Source organism: Camelina sativa, chromosome 4 (genome assembly GCF_000633955.1).
Source record: "Camelina sativa cultivar DH55 chromosome 4, Cs, whole genome shotgun sequence".
Classification (NCBI taxonomy): domain Eukaryota; kingdom Viridiplantae; phylum Streptophyta; class Magnoliopsida; order Brassicales; family Brassicaceae; genus Camelina; species Camelina sativa.
Genome location: NC_025688.1, coordinates 5,356,567 through 5,378,590, shown reverse-complemented (window position 1 = coordinate 5,378,590; position 22,024 = coordinate 5,356,567). Strand labels below are relative to the sequence as shown.

The 22,024-nt window shown below is 37.8% G+C and overlaps 1 protein-coding gene across 2 annotated transcripts in view; it reads left to right on the top strand.

Annotated features, from left to right (window-relative positions):
* The window catches only part of LOC104779867 (probable pre-mRNA-splicing factor ATP-dependent RNA helicase DEAH5), a 10,242-nt gene continuing 9,119 nt past the window's right edge, over nucleotides 20,902-22,024 (top strand). The window contains exon 1 of one of the 2 annotated variants that reach the window (XM_010504283.2): nucleotides 20,902-21,123. In XM_010504283.2, coding sequence (XP_010502585.1) covers nucleotides 20,994-21,123 — 130 coding nt within the window. In that variant the 5' untranslated portion in view covers nucleotides 20,902-20,993. Of the gene's footprint in view, nucleotides 21,136-22,024 lie in introns of both variants that reach the window. The other variant, XM_010504282.2, reaches the window with a different exon arrangement.

Genomic DNA, 22,024 nt, shown 5'->3' with positions numbered 1-22,024 from the left:
ATTTATTATAATAGATTTAGACCGAATACCCATATTCACTGTTTATAAATTTAATTTTTATTAACTTTAAATATTTATCTGGTATAACATACATAATTATTTGAATGCATAGCAGTTTGATATTTGGTTTAGTTTCACTTCTGAACAGACACAAATGAATGCTGATTTTTTTTTAAATATCAATAAAGAAGACAACTAAAAACTAAATAGAAAGACAATGAGAGAAAATGATCTTGTCCTTACGCATGATAAAAACTAAAACATAACCCTATTTTGGACCATAGCCGTATATAACATTTAGAAATCTTAACTGTTAATCGTAAATATATGGTTAAATGTATATTAATTGTAACCGTTAATTTACTGTAATCCTATCAAAACCGTTGGTCAACCGGATAGTTAAACTATAATTTTTTTACTGTAACTATTTTTAAAATATAATAAATATACTAATAATTATTTATTTAATATGATATATGATAGATAATATAAAATATAAATATATGATTATACTGAAAGAGCATATCAATTAAAAATAAATAATATCAACCATATCATATCATCAAATAATATCAACTGTATCATATCGTCAAATAACCACAACCGTATATAACTATAACCTATAGTTAATAAACCGTAATCATACCCGTGGTCATGCCTAGTTGTCCATACCCATCCCATTGCATATCATAGAATTTTCAGATGACCTAAATATAATTGTCAAGCGATCAAACCCGTCTAATTATGTCTGATTGCAACGTTTATTTTTTTTTTGACCCGAAAAATCCCATTTCTTGTAATTCATATGAGTAAATAGTATGTCCGCATATGTTGTGCTTGAATTCTTATTCCCAAAATTCTCGTCCCGTATTTGTCATACATGAATATACCAACACAAAATTCTCATAACCTGATTATTATGGAACTAAATTGAACGATTTTTTAAAATATAATAAATTTGTTGTTTAATATTCCTCTTACTATGTAAATTGAGTAAGTTTGGCAAAATGATTTGATATTATTTTTTTTGTTTAACCTTTAAGTGTATTCCCCAATTAATAGTATAGATTTCCTTCAATTTTTGAATGAAATATTCCTTAGTTAGACTAATGAAAATTTAATGTAAATCACTTATATTGAATGATCTTCAATTCTTTCACCATTAGAGCTTTATAAAATTATTAAAAAGGTAACATTATTTATTTTTTTGAAGATATGATTTTAAATATATATATTTTTACATTTCATAATATAGTTATATTATATTTCAATACATAGTGAAATTAATTTAATTTTGAAAATATGTAGGGGATTGAAATGACCCGCCAACACCCTCAACTGTCACACTCTGGTCCGCAGTCTCACTAACCATTGGGACTCTGCCCTTACCACGACCACGTCCGCGTCCACGACCACGACCAGCAACACCATCCTCTCTATCCATCTGCACTACCATGAACAGAAGGCTAATCACGCAATTATACAAACACAAAAACATTTACTCACCATGGAATCACACAGTAGGCTCGAAAAGGATGTTCTAGGACCCCATGCCACACACAATCGACTAACTCACATAATAAATCAAAGCATGAAAATCCAAAACATCTACAGCACAAAACCTAGTGAACCCAAACCTAGAACCGTAAGGGCTCTGATACCGAACTGAAATGACCCGACCCGTTTTTTTTTTAATAGCAAAAAATAGTAATAATATTCACTACAACTAGTGATTTCATACCCACTATCCACCTAACCACAATCACACCAAACAGCGGAAATCATAATACCAAATAACCAATAATAAATATCCAATAATACTCCAATAATTATAACATAAACAATATCCAAAAATCAACCAATAGGAATCATAGAACCAGTAACCTAGCAATGTTTCTAATGACCCAACTCTAGCAACCTATCAATGCCAGACAACAAACAATCGAGTCCCTAGAACATCTTCCTATTCATTGCCTTGATTTCATGATCACACTTTGCCTTTACCTGCACCACAAACACAAATTGCAATGCATGAGTATTTAATAAACACTCAGTAAGGCAATCCTCCCATCTACTGGGCTATACACACAAGCAATAGAGACATCTCTAACCATTAACCAACAATCAACAACCAACAATAATAAACCATGACTTTGCATCGACCGACACCAAGCATGCATCGACCGACACCAGTTGGGGTTGCGTCGACCGACGCATAATATGCATCGACCGATACTCCCATTGCATCGAATGATGCATGCTCGATATAGCATGAAAACCCTAAGGTTTTACACGCCGCCCTCGCACTTGCATCGACCAATGCACCAAGTGCATCGACAGATGCACATGCCGAGCATCGTTTTCCCCCAAAGTTTCTCGCCGGATCTTCGTTCCTACAACCACAAAACTCGATCCAAAGCCACAAGAAAGCTTCCTAACGTCCCAAATAACATTCTAACAAGCCTATCAACACATAACAAGCAGATCAGAGAAATCTCTAGCTTAGATAAGCCATGGTCATGCACTACCTTTGCCAAGACGATTCTGAACCTTAAACAAGCAAGAAAACACTTCCAGGAAGCTCTTACAAAGATCCCAGCTACAAATCTCCACAGGAACAGCTTCCAATCTCCCAAAATCCTCAAGAACACTCAAGAACACTTTTCTCTCTTTCTTTTCTCTCAAAACGGCTAAACTCGTCGAATGAGACAAAAAATCGTGGTAAAGGTTTTCCCTAACCCAAAACGCAGTGTTTAACTTAAACTCGTCCGAACATAACCGATTTTGCAACGACCGATACACATAGTGCATCGACCGATGCACCCTCTAAACAGGGATTTCAGTTCGCGGATGTTACAATTCTCCCCCACCAACATAGATTCGTCCTCGAATCTCGAACAACCATCAGTCAAAGACTCTCGTGCAACCACCTCCACGGCCTGCACTCCTCCGAACGATCTTTGAAAGGTCACCTCTAGGCGATAGACTCACGTTTCAGACATTATTTGCTCTCGACTTTTGGACTTTCCTTTACTCATAGGCCTAAACCTTGAGTTTTTATTGGCTCCTCATCAGACCTAAGTCTGCATGCCATAATGTTGGCTTCTCATCGGGCCTAAGCCTGCATGCCATATATAAAAGGAAGTCCAATATTCGTCTCTCGGGTTGCCACCCTACAAAGCACCCCTGGATCGTCATCTGAAGTCGATATACCAATCATACTCCCAAGCCACAAAGTCTCAGAATATGGTAGTACTAGGAGGACTAAAGTCTCCCAAGAGTCGTGAGAAAACAATTCTGAACACGTCTAAGCCCTATCCTTATCCAGGTTTCCTTCCCGTGGCCCGCGTAAAAGAACACAATGTCCCACCAACCACATATCCCCTCACTAAAGTACCTCATGACCACACATGGATCACCTCACTGCCACTAGGGTCGTCACAAAGGCCAACAAATGTCCTAAACAGGACCGCCACAAAGGCCAAACAAATGTCCTAAACATGACCGCCACCAAGGCCAAACAAATGTCCTAAACAGGACCGCCACCAAGGCCAAACAAATGTCATAAACAGGACCGCCATAAAGGCCAACAAATATCCTAAGCAGGACCGCCACCAAGGCCACTCATCCCGAAGGACCGTCACGAAGACCACTTGTACCGAAGGATCGTCACGAAGACCACTTGTCCCGAAGGACCGCCTAAACAGGCAACACTGGCTACAGCCCACCACAAAGACCACACAATTGGCTAAACAGCCCACCAGAAAGGCCACACAATGGCTAAACAGCACGCCACAAAGGCCACACAATGGCTAAACAGCACGCCACAAAGGCCACACACGACTAAACAAACTGCCACAAAGGCCACACCAACCTNCCAACATAGATTCGTCCTCGAATCTCGAACAACCATCAGTCAAAGACTCTCGTGCAACCACCTCCACGGCCTGCACTCCTCCGAACGATCTTTGAAAGGTCACCTCTAGGCGATAGACTCACGTTTCAGACATTATTTGCTCTCGACTTTTGGACTTTCCTTTACTCATAGGCCTAAACCTTGAGTTTTTATTGGCTCCTCATCAGACCTAAGTCTGCATGCCATAATGTTGGCTTCTCATCGGGCCTAAGCCTGCATGCCATATATAAAAGGAAGTCCAATATTCGTCTCTCGGGTTGCCACCCTACAAAGCACCCCTGGATCGTCATCTGAAGTCGATATACCAATCATACTCCCAAGCCACAAAGTCTCAGAATATGGTAGTACTAGGAGGACTAAAGTCTCCCAAGAGTCGTGAGAAAACAATTCTGAACACGTCTAAGCCCTATCCTTATCCAGGTTTCCTTCCCGTGGCCCGCGTAAAAGAACACAATGTCCCACCAACCACATATCCCCTCACTAAAGTACCTCATGACCACACATGGATCACCTCACTGCCACTAGGGTCGTCACAAAGGCCAACAAATGTCCTAAACAGGACCGCCACAAAGGCCAAACAAATGTCCTAAACATGACCGCCACCAAGGCCAAACAAATGTCCTAAACAGGACCGCCACCAAGGCCAAACAAATGTCATAAACAGGACCGCCATAAAGGCCAACAAATATCCTAAGCAGGACCGCCACCAAGGCCACTCATCCCGAAGGACCGTCACGAAGACCACTTGTACCGAAGGATCGTCACGAAGACCACTTGTCCCGAAGGACCGCCTAAACAGGCAACACTGGCTACAGCCCACCACAAAGACCACACAATTGGCTAAACAGCCCACCAGAAAGGCCACACAATGGCTAAACAGCACGCCACAAAGGCCACACAATGGCTAAACAGCACGCCACAAAGGCCACACACGACTAAACAAACTGCCACAAAGGCCACACCAACCTCTCCAAGGCTCACAACCACTAAAAATGGAAAAATTCTAACTCACATAAAACTTTCCATTTTTAGACTTTCCACTTCTCAAAAATTTCCACTTTTAGAAACTTCTGTTTCAGAAAACTTTCCCTCAAACCACCGCCTCACGGAAATTTTGTACTCCGAACACGACCTCATCTTGTTACTTAGTCGCACAACCAACCACCCCTAAGCGACCAAGTAAACAAGAGAGATGGGCTGGAATACTTCATTCCCACTCCAGCCACGGACTAAAACTGGGACCAGGCTAGACAAGTTCAAGTCGCGACCTGCTTCTCGAACCACTTCTTGAACCTTGCCTTCATCCTCGCCTCTTGCTCCCAAGTCTGCTCCTCAACACCATTACAGTCCCATAGGACTCTCATCAGAGGAATGTTCTTCTTCTGAAGTTCCTTGATCCACCTCTCGAGCACCCTCACTGGTCTCGCCTCCAAAGTTGTTAGGCTGAAGATCCTCAGGAATCTTAGCTAACAACTGATCATACTCACGGATACACTTCCGCAACATAGACACATGGAAAACCTTGTGGAAAGCACACATAACCTCAGGTAACTCCAGTGTATATGCCGCCGGTCCCACCCGCTCAATCACTCTGAACGTACCCATATACCTCGGACTCAACTTAGTCTCTGTCATTGACCTGTTTGGACCCCACAACATGGCCATCATCAGGTATACTCTGTCCCCCACCTGAAACTCAAGATCTCTCCTCCTCCAATTGGCATAACTCCTCTGCCTATCCTGAGCTTCCTTCATGTTCAGCTTGAGAACCGGAATCTTCTCTGAGGTCTCCTGAACAAAATCTGCCCGTATATACTCCTCTCCCCCATCTGAGTCCAGCATAACGGTGTACGACACGGCCTCCCACACAAAGCCTCATAAGGAGCCATCCTAATACTCGCCTGGTAACTGTTGTTGTAAGCAAACTCTACCAAGCTCAAGTGATCTACCCAATGGCCACTCCAATCCAACACACACATCCTCCGCAAATCCTCCAGCATCTGGATCGTCCTCTCTGACTGTCCATCTGTCTGGGGATGATAAGCTGTACTCATATGCACCTTAGTGCCCATCTCTGCCTAAAACGCTCTCCAGAACACCGAAGTGAACTTAGAATCTCTATCAGACACAATACTCGCTAGCACCCCATGCAACCTGACTATCTCCTTCACATACTTCTTAGCCAAGACCGCTGCTCCATCAGTCTCCTTAATGGCCAGAAAATGTGCCGACTTAGTCAACCGATCCACAATGACCCAAATAGCATCAAACGTCCTGGACACTGGCAAGCCCACCACAAAGTACATAGTAATCATATCCCACTTCCACTCTGGAATGGGAAGACTCTTCAGTAACCCTCCTGGGACCTGATGCTCAGCCTTCACTAGCTGACACACAACGCACCTCGCGACCCAACTAGCCACATCTTTCTTCATCCCGACCCAGTGATAGTACCTTTTGAGATCACGGTACATCTTAGACGCTCCTAGATGAATAGAGAACATGCTCGTATGAGCCTCTTTCAGGATCTTCTGCCTCAACTCCTCATCCTTAGGCACACAAATCCGCCCATGCACCAAAATAGTACCATTCGCCGAAACCTGATATTCTGAATCAACATCCTTTGAGGCATTCACCATCACCAAATCCTTCTCCTGAGCCAACCGCACTCTGCTCAACAGATCTACTCTATCAACTGCCACCAAACCCAACGGCTCCTGTGAAACAGCACACAAACTCAACGCTCTTATCTCTCCTACCAGAGACTCCATATCCTGCTCCTGAGCCAAAGCCGCCCGCTTCCGACTCAAAGCATCTGCAACCAAGTTAGCCTTACCAGGGTGATAAGCTATCTCCAAATCATAATCAGCCACAAGCTCCATCCACCGCCTCTGCCTCAAGTTCAGCTCGGGCTGAGTGAATATGTACTTCAGGCTCTTATGATCTGTAAACACCTGTACCTTTGCACCAAAAAGATAAGATCTCCAAATCTTCAAGGCAAAAACTACAGCAGCCATCTCCAAGTCATGAGTAGGATAGTTGTCCTCATGCTTCTGCAACTGCCGCAAAGCATAGGCAATTACCTTCCCATGTTGCATCAACACACACCCCAAACCAATTCTGGATGCATTTGTATAAACCTTATAGGGTTCTCCTTGCTCAGGCAAAGCCAATACTAGCGTAGTAGTCAACATTTCCTTGAGGCTTGCAAAGCCTTCCTCACACTCTTGTGACCAAACAAAAGAAACATCATTCCCTGTCAACTTAGTCATAGGACGTGCTCTGCTCGCAAACCCCTGCACAAACATCCTGTAATAACCTGCCAAACCAAGGAAACTCCTGATCTCTGTGGCATTTTGCGGTCTAGCTCAATCTCTGATAGCCTGAATCTTCTCCGGATCTACAGAAACCCCCTTGGAAGTGAGAAAAGGGAGGAGATGTATAAAGAATGTCTTGGTCTGAAGAGAGTCCATATGTCATTGATCGATATTCCCTTAGTAAGAATTCACCTTATTTGTGCTTTAATATTGACTAATGAGATGACAATGGAGATTTCAGAGATTCCAAAGGATTGTGGGGTTTGAGTAAAGAATGTTGATGATTAGCATGGTTAAGTATAAGAAGTAAGTTCTTGAGTCAGGTAAATGAAGAGTGCGAATAAGAATCATCATGCAGTTGAGTGAGTTCCCACTTTTCAAACTTCTTTCACAGGTCTAAACTTATGTTTTGCTTGAGGGCAAGCACAGACTAAGTCTGAGGGAGTTGATATATCATGGTTTTTGTGGTTTTTAACCATGATATAAGGAATCTTTTGATTTGTTTTCTAGGATGTTTTTGAGTCTTTACAGGTTTTCTAGGATTTTAGCATGGATGGAGCAAAGTGAAGCGATTTGGATCATTTTGGAGCAATTCATCAAGGAAGAGAAGTTGGATTCGATTCAGAGTGATGGTGTCGATCGACACCCTGTTTTGTCTGCGAGAGAAGCCAAGTTTTGGAAGTTTTACAAAGTTGCCCAAAGTTTTCCATAATTGCAAGTTTCTGACGTGTTTTTGGACATATAAATAGTATTTTACTATTTTTAGGTTTTAGAAACCCTTAAGTTATTTTCTAGCAAGTTTTACTTTCTGTAACCCTGTGAGATTTTGAGAACTTTTGGGAGAGAGAGATCTGAACTGCTTTGAGAGAAGAATTCATAAACTCCGTCTTTACTCTTTTAATTTCAATTGCTTATTATTCAGAATTATGCACTACAAGAATATTGACTTTTAATAGCGTGTCAATAATGCTATCTATCGATACCATAGCGTTTTGACAAACGCTATATCTGCGTCCGTCATTGTAGATCAGACACTTTAGATAGCGTTTTTTTTTATTCCGCTATAGAATTTTCGTATACAATAGCATTTTTTCGTCTGTACTTAAATTCTATAATAGCATATTTGTTTTGTTATTACTGATATTATTAACAGATTTGTAAAATCTTATTTTCTAATATTACTATATTTTTTTATTTTATCCCAGTACATAGTTATAAATTCAAAAAACCCCAATTTAAATTTACAAGAAGAAAATAATGAATATTATTAGTTATAAAAATTTACAAGTACACCAATTTTTGAGCCTGATTCTGAAGATTGTTTTGAGTTTATGTTGTCATATCTCGACTCCTTTGCACACTCTTTGATGTTCATACTTCATAGTTCTTCTGAATCTCCCAATCTTCCCAAGTAAGATGTCTCTTGTAAAATCTAGTTTTCCCTGCATAAACCAAGAGAAATTAGAGTCTTAGCCAAATACAATCAAACACATTGAACCACATAAATTTACAGTCCCACTTAAATAAAAAAATCGATTCATATATTCTGCTTAAAAAAAGAATATTAGTCAACTGATTGAATCTTACTCGAAATAACACAAATCAAATCTTCTGCAAATGGTTTTTAGTGGATCTGCAACGAACACGACATATTTGCTTAACACATACATAGAGGTTCACTAAAATCTAAGCTAGATTTACATGGAAGAAAGAGATTCAAGTTGTTAAAACTAAATTGCAGAGAAGACAAATCTTTCTTTACCAGATCTAGAAGCAGCAATTGGCAACGACATGAAATTCTCGATTCCGTGGCGACGGGGAGAAAGAGAAGGAAAGAGATGAACTGAAGAGAAAAATAAAAGGGAAAAGAAGAGGAGGAAGATGAAGCTACACACTGCGTGAGGGAGAATCAGAGGAAGATGGAGAAGAGAAGACGGCGGAGGCGAGTAAGACAAGAGAAAATAAAATAAAAATAAACATTAAAACTTGTGTCCGTTGGATCTAATCTTATCAACGGTTAATATTAAAATAAACTGTGATTCTCACATTTACATATTAGCCAATCAAAAGCTTACCAAGGTCAAATTTGGGTGCTTTGAGGATCTTGACTTTACGGATGAAAACCTTATGAAGAGAGTAGATGCTCTGAGCTAGCCTTGCCATTCTCCCTGCCAATAGCTTCGAGCGGGAATGAACTTAGCAACAAGATCCTTAAGGTCGTATGAGGAAGCTTCCTTAACCATAATATTCATCATCTTTCTGCGAATCGGAGGAATGCACAAAAAGACAGGTGAATTATTATTAAAAGAGGAAATCAAATGAACATAGAATCATCAACAAAAAGACCCATCGAAGCTAAACATAAACAAAATATCAAAGGTTGCAGAAAAAAGATTCAACAAAGAGACTGGAAAACATTTAACATTCCAAGCTTGGAGAAAGAGAGAGCAACCGATTTGCAGGAAGAATCTACAACAATCGAACAAAAGGGGAAGATGGATTACAGTGTTTTGGTTTGAATAAACATAAAATTTTAGATCTGGGATTAGGTATTGTGATTGAGATTTGTGTGGGAGAGAGTGAGATTCTGGGGAGGTATTGGTTTAGGATTTAGAAATTTTTTTAATGACTTTATGTTCTTGCTAACTGTTAGAATCATAGAAAATAAAAAATAAAAAATGAAGGATTCTAAAAGATTGTTTAGGAAGTTTTTTAAAATCTTGATGATTTGTTTTTTCTAATCTTGATAAGTTTATGACTTTTGTTATGAAGGAAATTATATAAAATCTTAAACCAATAACATAAAATTTGAATTTATTAACAATCCAAGATTCTTTTGTTTTACTTGAATAACATAAAACTTTTAATGACTTTATAAAATTCTTAATCCAATAACACTATATTTATCAAGATTTTAGATAACTTTTTACAAATCCACAACCAATAACACCAAATTTTTAAAGAATTTTTAAAAGTCTTGATTGAATAACAACATATTTTACCTAACTTTTAAAGTTATTAAAATTCTTTCTAAATCCTAAACCAATACCTCCCCCTAACAAAATCGAGATTTGTGTGGGAGAGGAAGAAAAATGATTTATTTTAGGCAACTGAGTATTTGGGGATTTTATTGTCTCAAAATTTTTGTCGATTAGGATTTCTTTCGGGAAAAAACGTTTTGGAGCCTAAATTTTTCTAAGTGTGGCGGTACTAAAATTTTTGCTTACCGTCTACCACTATCATAACATTTGTAATTAGGTATTGCTATTAAAAATAATCCATCCAAACTAAAAAGCACGTGAAACAAAAATAACAATATATCATAACATTTACAAATATACAAACGCTATCTAAAATAAACTGGTTTTATTATAGTGCTATTAAAACTCAATATTCTTGTAGTGATGATTTATTTTTCATGGAATATGTGTGAGTAGTTTGCTTGTTAGATTCAAAGTTTTTCGCAGGGATTTTATGGTTTATTAGATCTGTTTATTTAAGATTCATTATCTTTCTAGATCTTCATCATAGGTTGTTCTTCATATTAATTCTTGATTGATCACCTAGAATTAATAACTTAGGAAAATAAATTGATATAGGAATATAATTGGTTTTCCTGATTAAAACCTTTGATGAGCAAAATTACCTTCTTGCAAAGAGATTTGATTTAGTAATTTTGTGAACTTATCTAAACCTGTTTTTAAAAGCTGATTTTTAACTTATAATTTTACAAAGATATTTGGATTTTCTGGTTTTAAATTTAGATAATATTTGCAATGAGAACTGATTTATTTTACAATTGTGTTTAGAGTCCTAGATCTGATTTTTAATTGCTTGAATCCTAACTAATTTATTAATTGATTTAATATTTCATAATTTCCTGAGAAATTCTCTAGGCCTAGCTTTTTGATCATCTGAATTGACAACACTTTCATTTAATATTTTGCATTGCTTTTCTTAATTTTTAATTCAACTTAATCTGTTTAGCGTAATCAGTGGTAGTTGAGAATATATATAGCAATGACAGTTTTATATAATTTTATGAAATACAAAGGATGAATAATAAATTGGGTATGGAGCTCTTTGGTGATGACACGTCAGTTTTTTCTCCACAATATTTATTTTTTAATATATAGGGATTTAACATTAATTAATGTCAATAAAATAATTTTCCACAAGTACAAATTTAATATAAATTGTTAGTTCAACAATGTTTTGTTACATTTTATTTTTAAGCTAAAAAGTATTAACTAAAAACTATACATAAAACAAATAAAATAAGTTTAAGTTTTCATCTAATCAATTTTCGATTGAGTGCTATTTCCGTTTTAGAATGAGTCTTAGTAAATTTTGGTTAGAAACTTTTATAAGATGAGTTTCAACTTAGTTGAAAGTTGCAACTATTTACAGCAATCATATTCTCGTTAGTCTGTAGACATAACTACATATCTAAAACATTCTCAAATATTATTTGTTGTACTCATCCTCATTTTACCAAACAACATCTCGTAATAAGAGGTAGAGAGATTTTAGAAGGACTTAAAAGAGTGATTTATATGTGTACCCATCCTCATTTTACCAAACAACATCTCGAGAAAGAGATGGTAACAAACTTTTGAATGAGAAAAAAAAATTAATGCTCTGATACCATATGGTTTGATAGTCTTTTGTCTCTCATCACAGGTGACCATATTAAAAGCCTCCTCAATGGTCGGCATAGGCATCAAAATCATAGTGTGCTTGCGAGTAGACTCATACGACTCATACGACATTGTCAAACAATTGTCTTTGTGTTGTAAACTAGAGAATTTAGGGGACAAAATCTCTTGTCTAATTAATCAATATCGAGGTTTACACAAGTATATATAGTAGAGTACATAAGTCTTAGATTAAACCGACATAAGGAGAACATGGCCGATGGGCCTTGGTCCAATGGACCTAAAGTCTTGAACACCTATGAACCGAGTATGGGCTTGGTTATGGAGTCCACAATCCAGTGTTTTAAAACACTCCCCCTTGGATGACATAACCATGCAAGTGCGAGGAAAGGTACAATGCAATGTGCTTGGGGATGCTGCCTCATTAAAACCTTACCAGGAAAACCCATTGGGACAAAACCTTGGTGAAGGAAAAAGAGTACAACACACATTGCTCCCCCTGTTTCAAGCATCACTCTAAGTCCTTAAGCCTACGCATTCCAATCTGGTGCGTGAGCTTCTTGAATGTTGTTGTCGGTAATGCCTTGGTGAAGAGATCGGCTGAGTTGTCGCATGCCTGAACTTGCACCACTTGAACTTCTCCGGCCTTTTGTAGTTCATGTGTGAAGAAGAACTTCGGCAGTATGTGCTTTGTCCGATCTCCCTTGATGTAACCTTCCTTGAGCTGTGCGATGCAGGTTGTATTGTCTTCATAGAGTATGGTTGCTTCCTTGTTGTCTTCTAATCCACTATCTGTCCGAATATGCTGAGTCATGGACCGCAACCAAACACACTCACGACTGGTTTCATGTATGGCTAGGATCTCCGCGTGATTTGACGATGTGGCCACAAGAGTTTGTTTCATGGAACGCCAAGAGATCGCAGTACCACCGTGCGTAAACACATAACCTGTTTGTGACTTACCATTGTGTGGATCAGATAGATAACCTGCATCAGCAAAACCAACTAAACCATCTTTGTTATAGTTAGTATAAAATAGACCAAAGTCTGTCGTTCCTTGTAGGTAACGCAGAACGTGTTTAATATCATTCCAGTGCCTTATGGTCAGACAAGAACTAGATCTTGCTAGGAGGTTCACGGCAAAACATATGTCCGGTCTAGTGTGGCTAGCCAAGAACATTAACGCTCCTATAGCACTGAGGTAAGGCACTTCAGGACCAATTCTTCATTGTCCTTCTTAGGAGCGAATGGATCTTTATCCAAGTCTAAGCTTCTAACAACCATTGGGCTAGTCAATGAGTGAGTTTGCTCCATTTTAAACCTCTTGAGTACCTTTTCTGTATATGCCTTTTGATGCACAAGAATCCCATTATTTCTGTACTCAAGCTGCAATCCCAAACAGAATTTTGTCTTGCCTAGGTCTTTCATCTCAAATTCTTTCTTGAGATATTCTATAGTTTGGGCGATTTCCCCAGAGGTCCCAAGGATGTTTAAATCATCCACATAGACTGCTATTATCACAAATCCTTTGTTTGCAAACTTCTTTATGAATATACATGGACTGATTGGGTCATTCTTATAGCCTTCCTTAGCTAAATATTCACTCAATCGGTTATACCACATTCGACCACTCTGTTTCAATCCATAAAGCGATTTGTCTAGCCTTATGCAGTACTGGTCTCGAGAACCACTCTTATCTTTGAGTTCTATACCCTATGGTAATCTCATATAAATCTTATTATCCATTGGACCATATAAGTATGCAGTTACAACATCCATTAACCGCAAATCCAGTTTTTCTCTTATAGCCAGACTTATTAGATATCTAAAAGTCGTTGCATCCATCACAGGGGAGTATGTCTCCTCATAATCTATGCCAGGTCTTTGAGAGAATCCTTGTGCTACAAGCCGTGCTTTGTATCTCACGATCTCATTCTTCTCATTTCTCTTTCTTACAAAGACCCACTTATGTCCAACTGGTTTAATTTCAGGTGTTGTCCTTAAGGTCGGACCAAACACACTTCTCTTCTTTAAAGAGTTTAACTCCACATCAATAGCTTCTTTCCATTTAAGCCAATCTTTGCTTTGAGTGCACTCTAATATGGATGTGGGTTCTAGATCCTCATTTATCTCAAGTGCTACCTTGTATGCAAATATATCATCGATGTCGACATCTTTACGGTTCCATTTAATTCCAGACATTATATAATTGATTGATATCTCATTATTATCAACACCTATAGGACCTTGAAGTTCAGCGTCCTGAACTCCATTGGGCTCCTTAGGATTTGCCGCGGCAATGTCTGCATTTTCTATAATTCCCTGAACCTCGGTCTGTTTTGCACCTTTAGACTTCCGAGGGTTCTTATCTTTGGAACCTAATGGTCTACCTCGTTTCAAACGGGCTTTAGACTCTGTAGCAACTTGATTATTGTGTTCCTTCTGAACATCAATACGTACTGGTGCATTGCAAGCTGGTATGTACGATTTTGTTACTCTATTTGGGTCAGCAAAGGAATCTGGCAATTGATTAGCTAGCTTTTGCAAATGTATAATCTTTTGAACCTCTGCATCACATGCTAGAGTTCGAGGATCTTGCCAATTTAAGGATGTTTGATTCCATGTTAATTCCTTGACCAGCTTGCTAGTCTCACCACCTAACGTAGGGAATTCAGACTCAACGAATTGACTGTCCGCGTATCTGGCCTTAAATAAATCTCCTGTTAATGGCTCAAGATACTTTATAATAGTGGGAGACTCATATCCAACATATATTCCCATCCTCCTTTGAGGTCCCATCTTAGTTCTCTGTGGTGGAGCAATAGGTGTATAAACGGCACAACCAAATGTTTTGAGATGGGATAAGTCTGGCTCTTGACCCGAGAATAGTTGGGATGGTGAATATNCAATTGTATTCGTTTAATGAAGGATTCAGCTAATCCGTTTTGTGTATGGACATGTGCCACAGGATGTTCCACACTCACCCCCATGGACATACAGTAATCATTAAACGCTTGGGATGTAAATTCACCAGCATTGTCTAGACATATAGTCTTAAGTGGAAGGTCCGGAAAATGTGCTCTTAATCTTATGATTTGAGCTAACAGCTTAGCAAATGCTAAGTTTCTTGTGGATAACAAGCAAACGTGTGACCATCTGGTTGATGCATCTATCATCACCATGAAATATCTAAATGTCCCACATGGTGGGTGTATTGGTCCACATATATCATCTTGTATCCTTTCCAGAAAGTTTAAAGTCTCTTTTGTGACTTTTACTTGTGATGGTCTTATGATAAGTTTCCCTTATGCACATGTTACACAAGTGAGATTTGTAGGGATAACTTTTCTCTCTTTAAGATTGTGCCCATTAGAACTCTTAATCAGTTTACGGATCATGTTCGAACCCGGATGGCCAAGCCGGTCATGCCATAGAGTGAATTGTTCTTTGAACATTTTGTGCTTTGCCAAGTTAGCTTCTATCATGTTAATCTTAGCATGGTATAAACCAGTGGCTAGTGCAGGTATAGACTCTAGGACCTTCTTTTGTCCTTTTACAATTTCTGTAATGTATAGGAATTCTTTAGTTCCTTCACCCTTGGTTTCAACATGATAACCATTTGATCTTATATCTCTAAAGCTCAATAAGCTTCTCATAGAGCTGGGTGAGTATAAGGCATCACTTAGTTCAATGTGTGTGCCATTAGGCAACAATATGTGAGCCTGGCCGTAGCCTTCTATCAAATTTGCTATACCCGCAATTGTACTAACATTGGCACTTTTCATTATAAGATTTATGAAATATCTTTTGTCTTTTAGTATAGTGTGGCTGGAACCACTGTCCACCACTAGTTCACTCATGTCCTCGGCCATTTCTATAAATAGGACAATAATTTTGTGTTTTAACAAGACAATCATATAAAATAAAATAAAATCCATTGAATTTAAGTCAAAGTCATTACATAGAAGGAAATTAAATCATAAAAGCATAGAAATTAAACCAAAATAAAATTTGAAATTCAATCATCATTCTTGAGGCAATCGGAAGTCTCATAGTCAAGTAAGTCATCCTTCTCATGATCGAAGTCTCCTTCGTCATCGATATGCACGTAGTTGGCTTCTGGATTCTTCTTTAGAACTTCTTGATATGCATCAATGAGATGTTTGGGAGTTCTGCAGTTCTTGGCCCAGTGATTTGACATACCACATCTGTGGCAAACCGATTTGGCCTTGGTGTGTGGTTTAAAGGACCCACGACCCCTACCGCCACGTCCGCGGCCTCCTCGGCCAGCCTGGCCTCCACGACCACCTCGTCCTCTGCCACCACGACCACGACCGTAGTGTCTTTCTCTGTGGACGTAGTTGGTCTCATTAGGCTCTTTAAGCTCTTTAGGCTCTAATGCATTTTTCTTTCCCAAATCAACCTTGTGTGCTTCTGGTAATGGGGCTGTACCAGGAGGTCTCATAGCGCTGTTCATCAGCAACAACTCATTGTTCTGCTCAGCTAGCAATAAACATTCAATGAGTTCCCCATAGTCAGCAAAACCTTGATGCCGATATTGTTGCTGAAGAATTCTGTTATTAGGGCTGAAGCTAGACAATGTCTTTTCTATCAGCTCCTTCTCAGTCACCTCTTTTTCCACACAACCTAAGGAGTGAGACAATCCTAAAAAGCTCAGAGTTATAGTCCTCCACGGATTTGTAATCCTGGATCCTTAGGTTCACCGTCTTTTGGTGCCCGTATCGGCGTTTAAGCTGTGTCCAAAGGGCGAGAGGATCTTTTATGAAGAGGTACTGACTTTTGAGACACTCAGCAATGTGATGATGCATATGCTGGAGACACTTATTCTTTTTCTTGTCAGTGCTATCAAATTCCTCATCGATGCACTCATGCAAGCCATTTGATTTCAGATGGATCTCGGTGTCAATTGCCCATTGCAAGTAGTTCTTTCCAGAAGCTTGCAAGATAGGATAGTCTAGGCTCTTAAGGTTTGCCATCTGCATAAAAGGATAGACAACCGATAGTTAGCATGCGATATTTGAGATTGAACCATGCAACAAATATTGATTCAGGTCATGAGGTATTTGAGACCAAACCATGCCTTAGGCCATGCGGTAATTGAGACCGAAACATGCCTTGCCTCTTATAGATTTTTGTGGTTTAAATTCATGCATGCAAGACAACAAAAGCAAATAGATAATGCATGCAACAATTTCCTTATTTCTAGATAGGATTTCCTTTTTTTATGATTTCCTATTCTTTCTAGGATTTAGTAAATTTTGTTTCAAGAGTTTTAGATAATTACTATAATTAATTAGGAACTTATCCTAACCAATATTTTAATTTCCGATTTCATGTTTTAATTTTATAGAAACTTAACAAAAGTTTTAATTCAATCGGAATTTTCAATCCTAGAACACAAGATTAATTTTCGAGTTTTAAGAAATCCTAAAAGTGAATTCATGCAGCCGATTCTATAACATCCTATACAAGGTCCGATTTTAGTTATGATGCATGAATGATCCAAGTTTTAAATCCTAGAACAATTAGATTAACAATACTCGATTTTAACAGTTTTAAGTTCTAGATTCTTATGCAACAAATAATCAAGCAAGCAAAGACAATTGATCAATCAATCGGATTTTAAGCTTGATATTTTTTGGTGCAATTCACAAACAATCTAACAGTCCTATGCAACCGATTTTAAAGTTTTACAGGAATAGAACTCTTAAGATTTGTTTGTTTGTATACTTGGATGTTTTAGGGTTCAATAGCTGGTAGGGTTCAGATTCGGTTATATGGTTCTAAGAGGGTTCAACTTTATTTTACCTTTCACCGATTTGGATCTGACTGGATATGAACCGGGAGCTAACAGACCTCGGTTGTACCTCTTTCTCGATCACGAACCTCGAACAGAACCACGAACAGCTTTCCCGCGAACAGCTCCTTGTACCGCTTGCACTCGAACTCACCCCCGAACCGCGAACCATGAACCTCGATAAAGTTATCGATAGAACTTGATCACAAGCTTAAGGTATGCTCGTGAACAAGAAGATCTTCGAACAGAAAGGTGTTTAGTCTCGGATGGAAGTAAGAACAGAAAAACGGTTTAGGGTTTTTAGGGGAAAGAAGATAATCGGCGGCTGCCTTAGAGTTTTAGGGTTTAGAGGCTATCGTGCTGATAACGTGTTGTAAACTAGAGAGTTTAGGGGACGAAATCTCTTGTCTTATTAATCAATATCGAGGTTTACACAAGTATATATAGTAGAGTACATAAGTCTTAGGTTAAACCGACATAAGGAGAACATGGCCGATAGGTCTTGGTCCAATGGACCTAAAGTCTTGAACACCTATGGACCGAGTATGGGCTTGGTTATGGAGTCCACAATCCAGTGTTTTACAACACTTTGTTAGTTTTTTTAAATATTTAATTAAAACTATAAATAAAATAAATATAATTAAAAATTTAAAAAACAGATTTAAGTTTTCTACAGTAATCTAGTATTTTAATTTCCTAGATTCTTTAAATGAAAAAAATATTTAACATTAATTAATGTTAATAAAATAATTTCCCACAAGTACAAATTTAATATAAATTGTTAGTCCAACAATGTTTTGTTAGTTTTAAGCTAAAAATATTAATAAAAAAAACTATACATAAAACAAATATAATTAATTAACAAATAAAATAAGTTTAAGTTTTTATCTAATTTGAGGTTAGAAACTTTTGAATAAGTGATATTTTCCGTTTTAGAATAGGTTTTAGTAAATTTCAGTTCGAAATTTTTATAAGATGAGTTTCTTCTCGTTAGTCTGGAGACATAACTACACAACTAAAACATTTTTCAAATATAATTTGTTGTACTCATTCTCATTTTTACCAAAGAACCAATCTACAAGTACATACCCCATCCAAGAAATAATAATTAATGAATCGTCTTGAGAAATATTGTATTAATTTTTAATTTAAGAAGCGAGATGATTACAACCATAAGAGTAAACATATTTGACATGATGGTTGTATTTATGATGGTTATACTTAGGGATGTTAATTTGGGTATAAAACCCCCATTTAATATATTGGTATGTGTAAAATATTTTACCCATATAAACCCATATATCAAAAATAATCTAATGGAATAAAATAGGTTTATCTAACTAAACCCACATATTAAATGGGCTTTTATATTCTAAACAGGTACCTATTATCATTTTTTTTTGGTTGCATAAAACAAAACGGTGCCGTTTTGACTTAGGTTAAACAACAATGTCTTGCTTTTCTTCTCCAATCCCCACGAGTCCAAGTCGAGAAAATGAGAGAGACTGAGCTTAGTTCCGGCAACAATCTCGATTCCGACGTGAAGATTGCTTAGTTTGCTGCTTTTTTGGATATGGGTCGTCGTCCTCTCTTCAATTTTCGATTTGGGTCATCTTCTTCTGTCAATTTAGGGTTCCTACAAGGCTACAAGGTTAGTATCTTATATCGTTGAAGAGATTTGAAGAGTATCTTATATCGAAAAGCTTTTGATCATGAGTAGATTGAATTGAAGAGATTTATGAACTTTGTAGATTGAAGTATGTCATGAGTAGATTGAATTGAAGAGATTTATGAACTTATTTCGAAAAGCTTTTGATCATGAGTTGATTGAATTGAAGAGATTTATGAACTTTGTAGATTGAATTATGTCATGAGTATATTGAATTGAAGAGATTTATGAACTTCGTTAGAACTTTGTTGTCTATATTTTGATTGAATTTGTATATTGATTGAAGCTTTTTTACTTTTGATTGAAGGATGGATTTGGAGTCTCTAGAAACAATCGCATATCTCAATGCCAACAATGAGATGATAGAAATGAATGAGGAAGATGCAGTGCAAAGTCTGCAAGCAACAGAGGAAAGTGAAACTCAAATTCAACGGTTCACTCAAACTCAAAGTCAAGCTCAAAGTCAGCGGACTCAAGCTCAAAGTCAGCGGACTCAAGTTCCACGTAAGAGACGCAAAACTTCACATGTTTGGGATGATTTTGTTTCAGTAGGGATAGAAAAAGATGGTAAAGAAAGGGCTAGGTGCATTCATTGTAGTACAAAATTAGTGATAAGTAGTAAACAAAATGGAAACTATGGAACACACTACCTGGGTCTCCATTTACAAAAGTGTCCAAAGATGCCTAAGAAAATAGATAAACCTCCATATGATCATAAAGTAGACCGTGAGATGATTACTGAAATTATAATCTATCATGATCAACCATTTAGGTATGTCGAATATGAGAAAGTTAGGACTAGAGATAAATATTTAAATCCAGAATGCCAACCCATTTGTAGGAAAACTGCTGATGATGTATATGTGAAATATGAGATAAAAAAGAAAAAGTTAAGAGAAGTATTTGCAATGCATAATGGTAGAGTTTGTTTTACTTCAGACATGTGGTTGGCTCGTGCTAGATCGATTGATCACGGTGATTGAGTGATGGTACGAATTGTGTACATAATCAAACATCAATCGAATTAAATTTATTATTAAATAATATTTTTGTGTATTTAGTGACAAATAAATTCATAAAATCATTTCGATTTTTCTATAATTTTCTTTTCAGATTTTCTTGTTTCAAATCTCTATTATACAAACAAAATAACAAAAAATTTGACGTTGGTGGAAATTTTCTACTAAACAATCAGACACTGGTAAAAATAATCTAAAGTATTATTTTCATCAATCATATAATCAGATTACTATTATTTTCGCCAATGCCTAATAGCGCTTATTATAATCTGCTTGAAAGGTGTAACAGTAAAGCCCATTAACTTTAAAATTTGTTTTGCATCGGCCCAAAAATAAAACAATACGAAAATGTTATAATTTCTGTTTCTTTTTTTTCTTTGGTCGGCTACAGAATTTCGAAACGCAGCGTTTCAAGGCTATTTCCCTTTTCTTTTTTTTTTTCTTTTTCTTTTTTTTTTTCTTTTTTTTTGTCAAATAAACTATTCCCCTTTTTAACTCTCTCTCTGCGTCTATAAACAAATAAACCCTAATCGATTTTATCCCAGAAACCAGTTCGTCTTCTTCGATTCTCATTGTGACTGCTTTCGATTTCGGCAATGGAGAAAGAAGAGCTTAACAAATTGAATCACCTCTCTCTCGTATCCAATGTCTGCAACGAGTTAGAAACGCATCTAGGATCTGCGGAGAAAGTTTTGGCAGAGTTCATCATCGATCTCGGTCGTCACTCCGATACTGTAGATGAATTCGATAAGAAGCTCAAGGAGCAAGGTGCGGAGATGCCTGATTACTTCGTCCGGTCGCTGTTAACTGTAATCCACGCGATTTATCCTCCGAAGCCTAAGTCTGAGAAGAAGAGAGAGGAAGGTGAGGATGTTAAATTCAAAGGTTTGGCGATTAAGGATACTAAGGATAAAGTCAAGGAGCTTGAGAAGGAGATTGAAAGAGAAGCTGAGGAGCGACGGAGAGCCGAGGATGGGAATAGGGATAGAGAGAGGGGTCGGGATCGGAGGGATTCGGGTAGGGATAGGGATAGGGATAGAGGTAGAGATAGGAACCGTGATGATAGAAGGGATCGACATAGGGATGATAGAGAGAGTCACCGTGGAGATGAGGAAGGTGAAGATAGAAGAAGTGATAGGAGGCATAGAGATAGAGGTCGTGGCGATGAGGAAGGAGAAGATAGGCGTAGAGATAGGCGTGCGAAGGATGAGTATGTGGAGGAAGATAGAGGCGGTGCGGTTGCGAATGAGCCTGAGTTGTATCAGGTATACAAAGGGAGGGTTTCTAGGGTTATGGATGCTGGTTGTTTTGTTCAGTTTGATAAATTTAGGGGAAAGGAAGGTCTTGTTCATGTTTCTCAGATGGCTACTAGAAGGGTTGATAAGCCTAAGGAGTTTGTGAAGCGGGATATGGAGGTTTATGTGAAAGTAATATCTATTAATAATGAGAAGTGCAGTCTTTCTATGAGAGATGTTGATCAGAATACGGGTAGAGATTTGATTCCTCTGAGGAAGCCTTCAGATGAAGATGATTCGTCTAGGAGTAATCCATCGTATAGAACAAAGGATGGACAAGTAACTAAGACTGGGATTTCGGGAATCAGGATTGTAGAGGAGAATGATGTTGC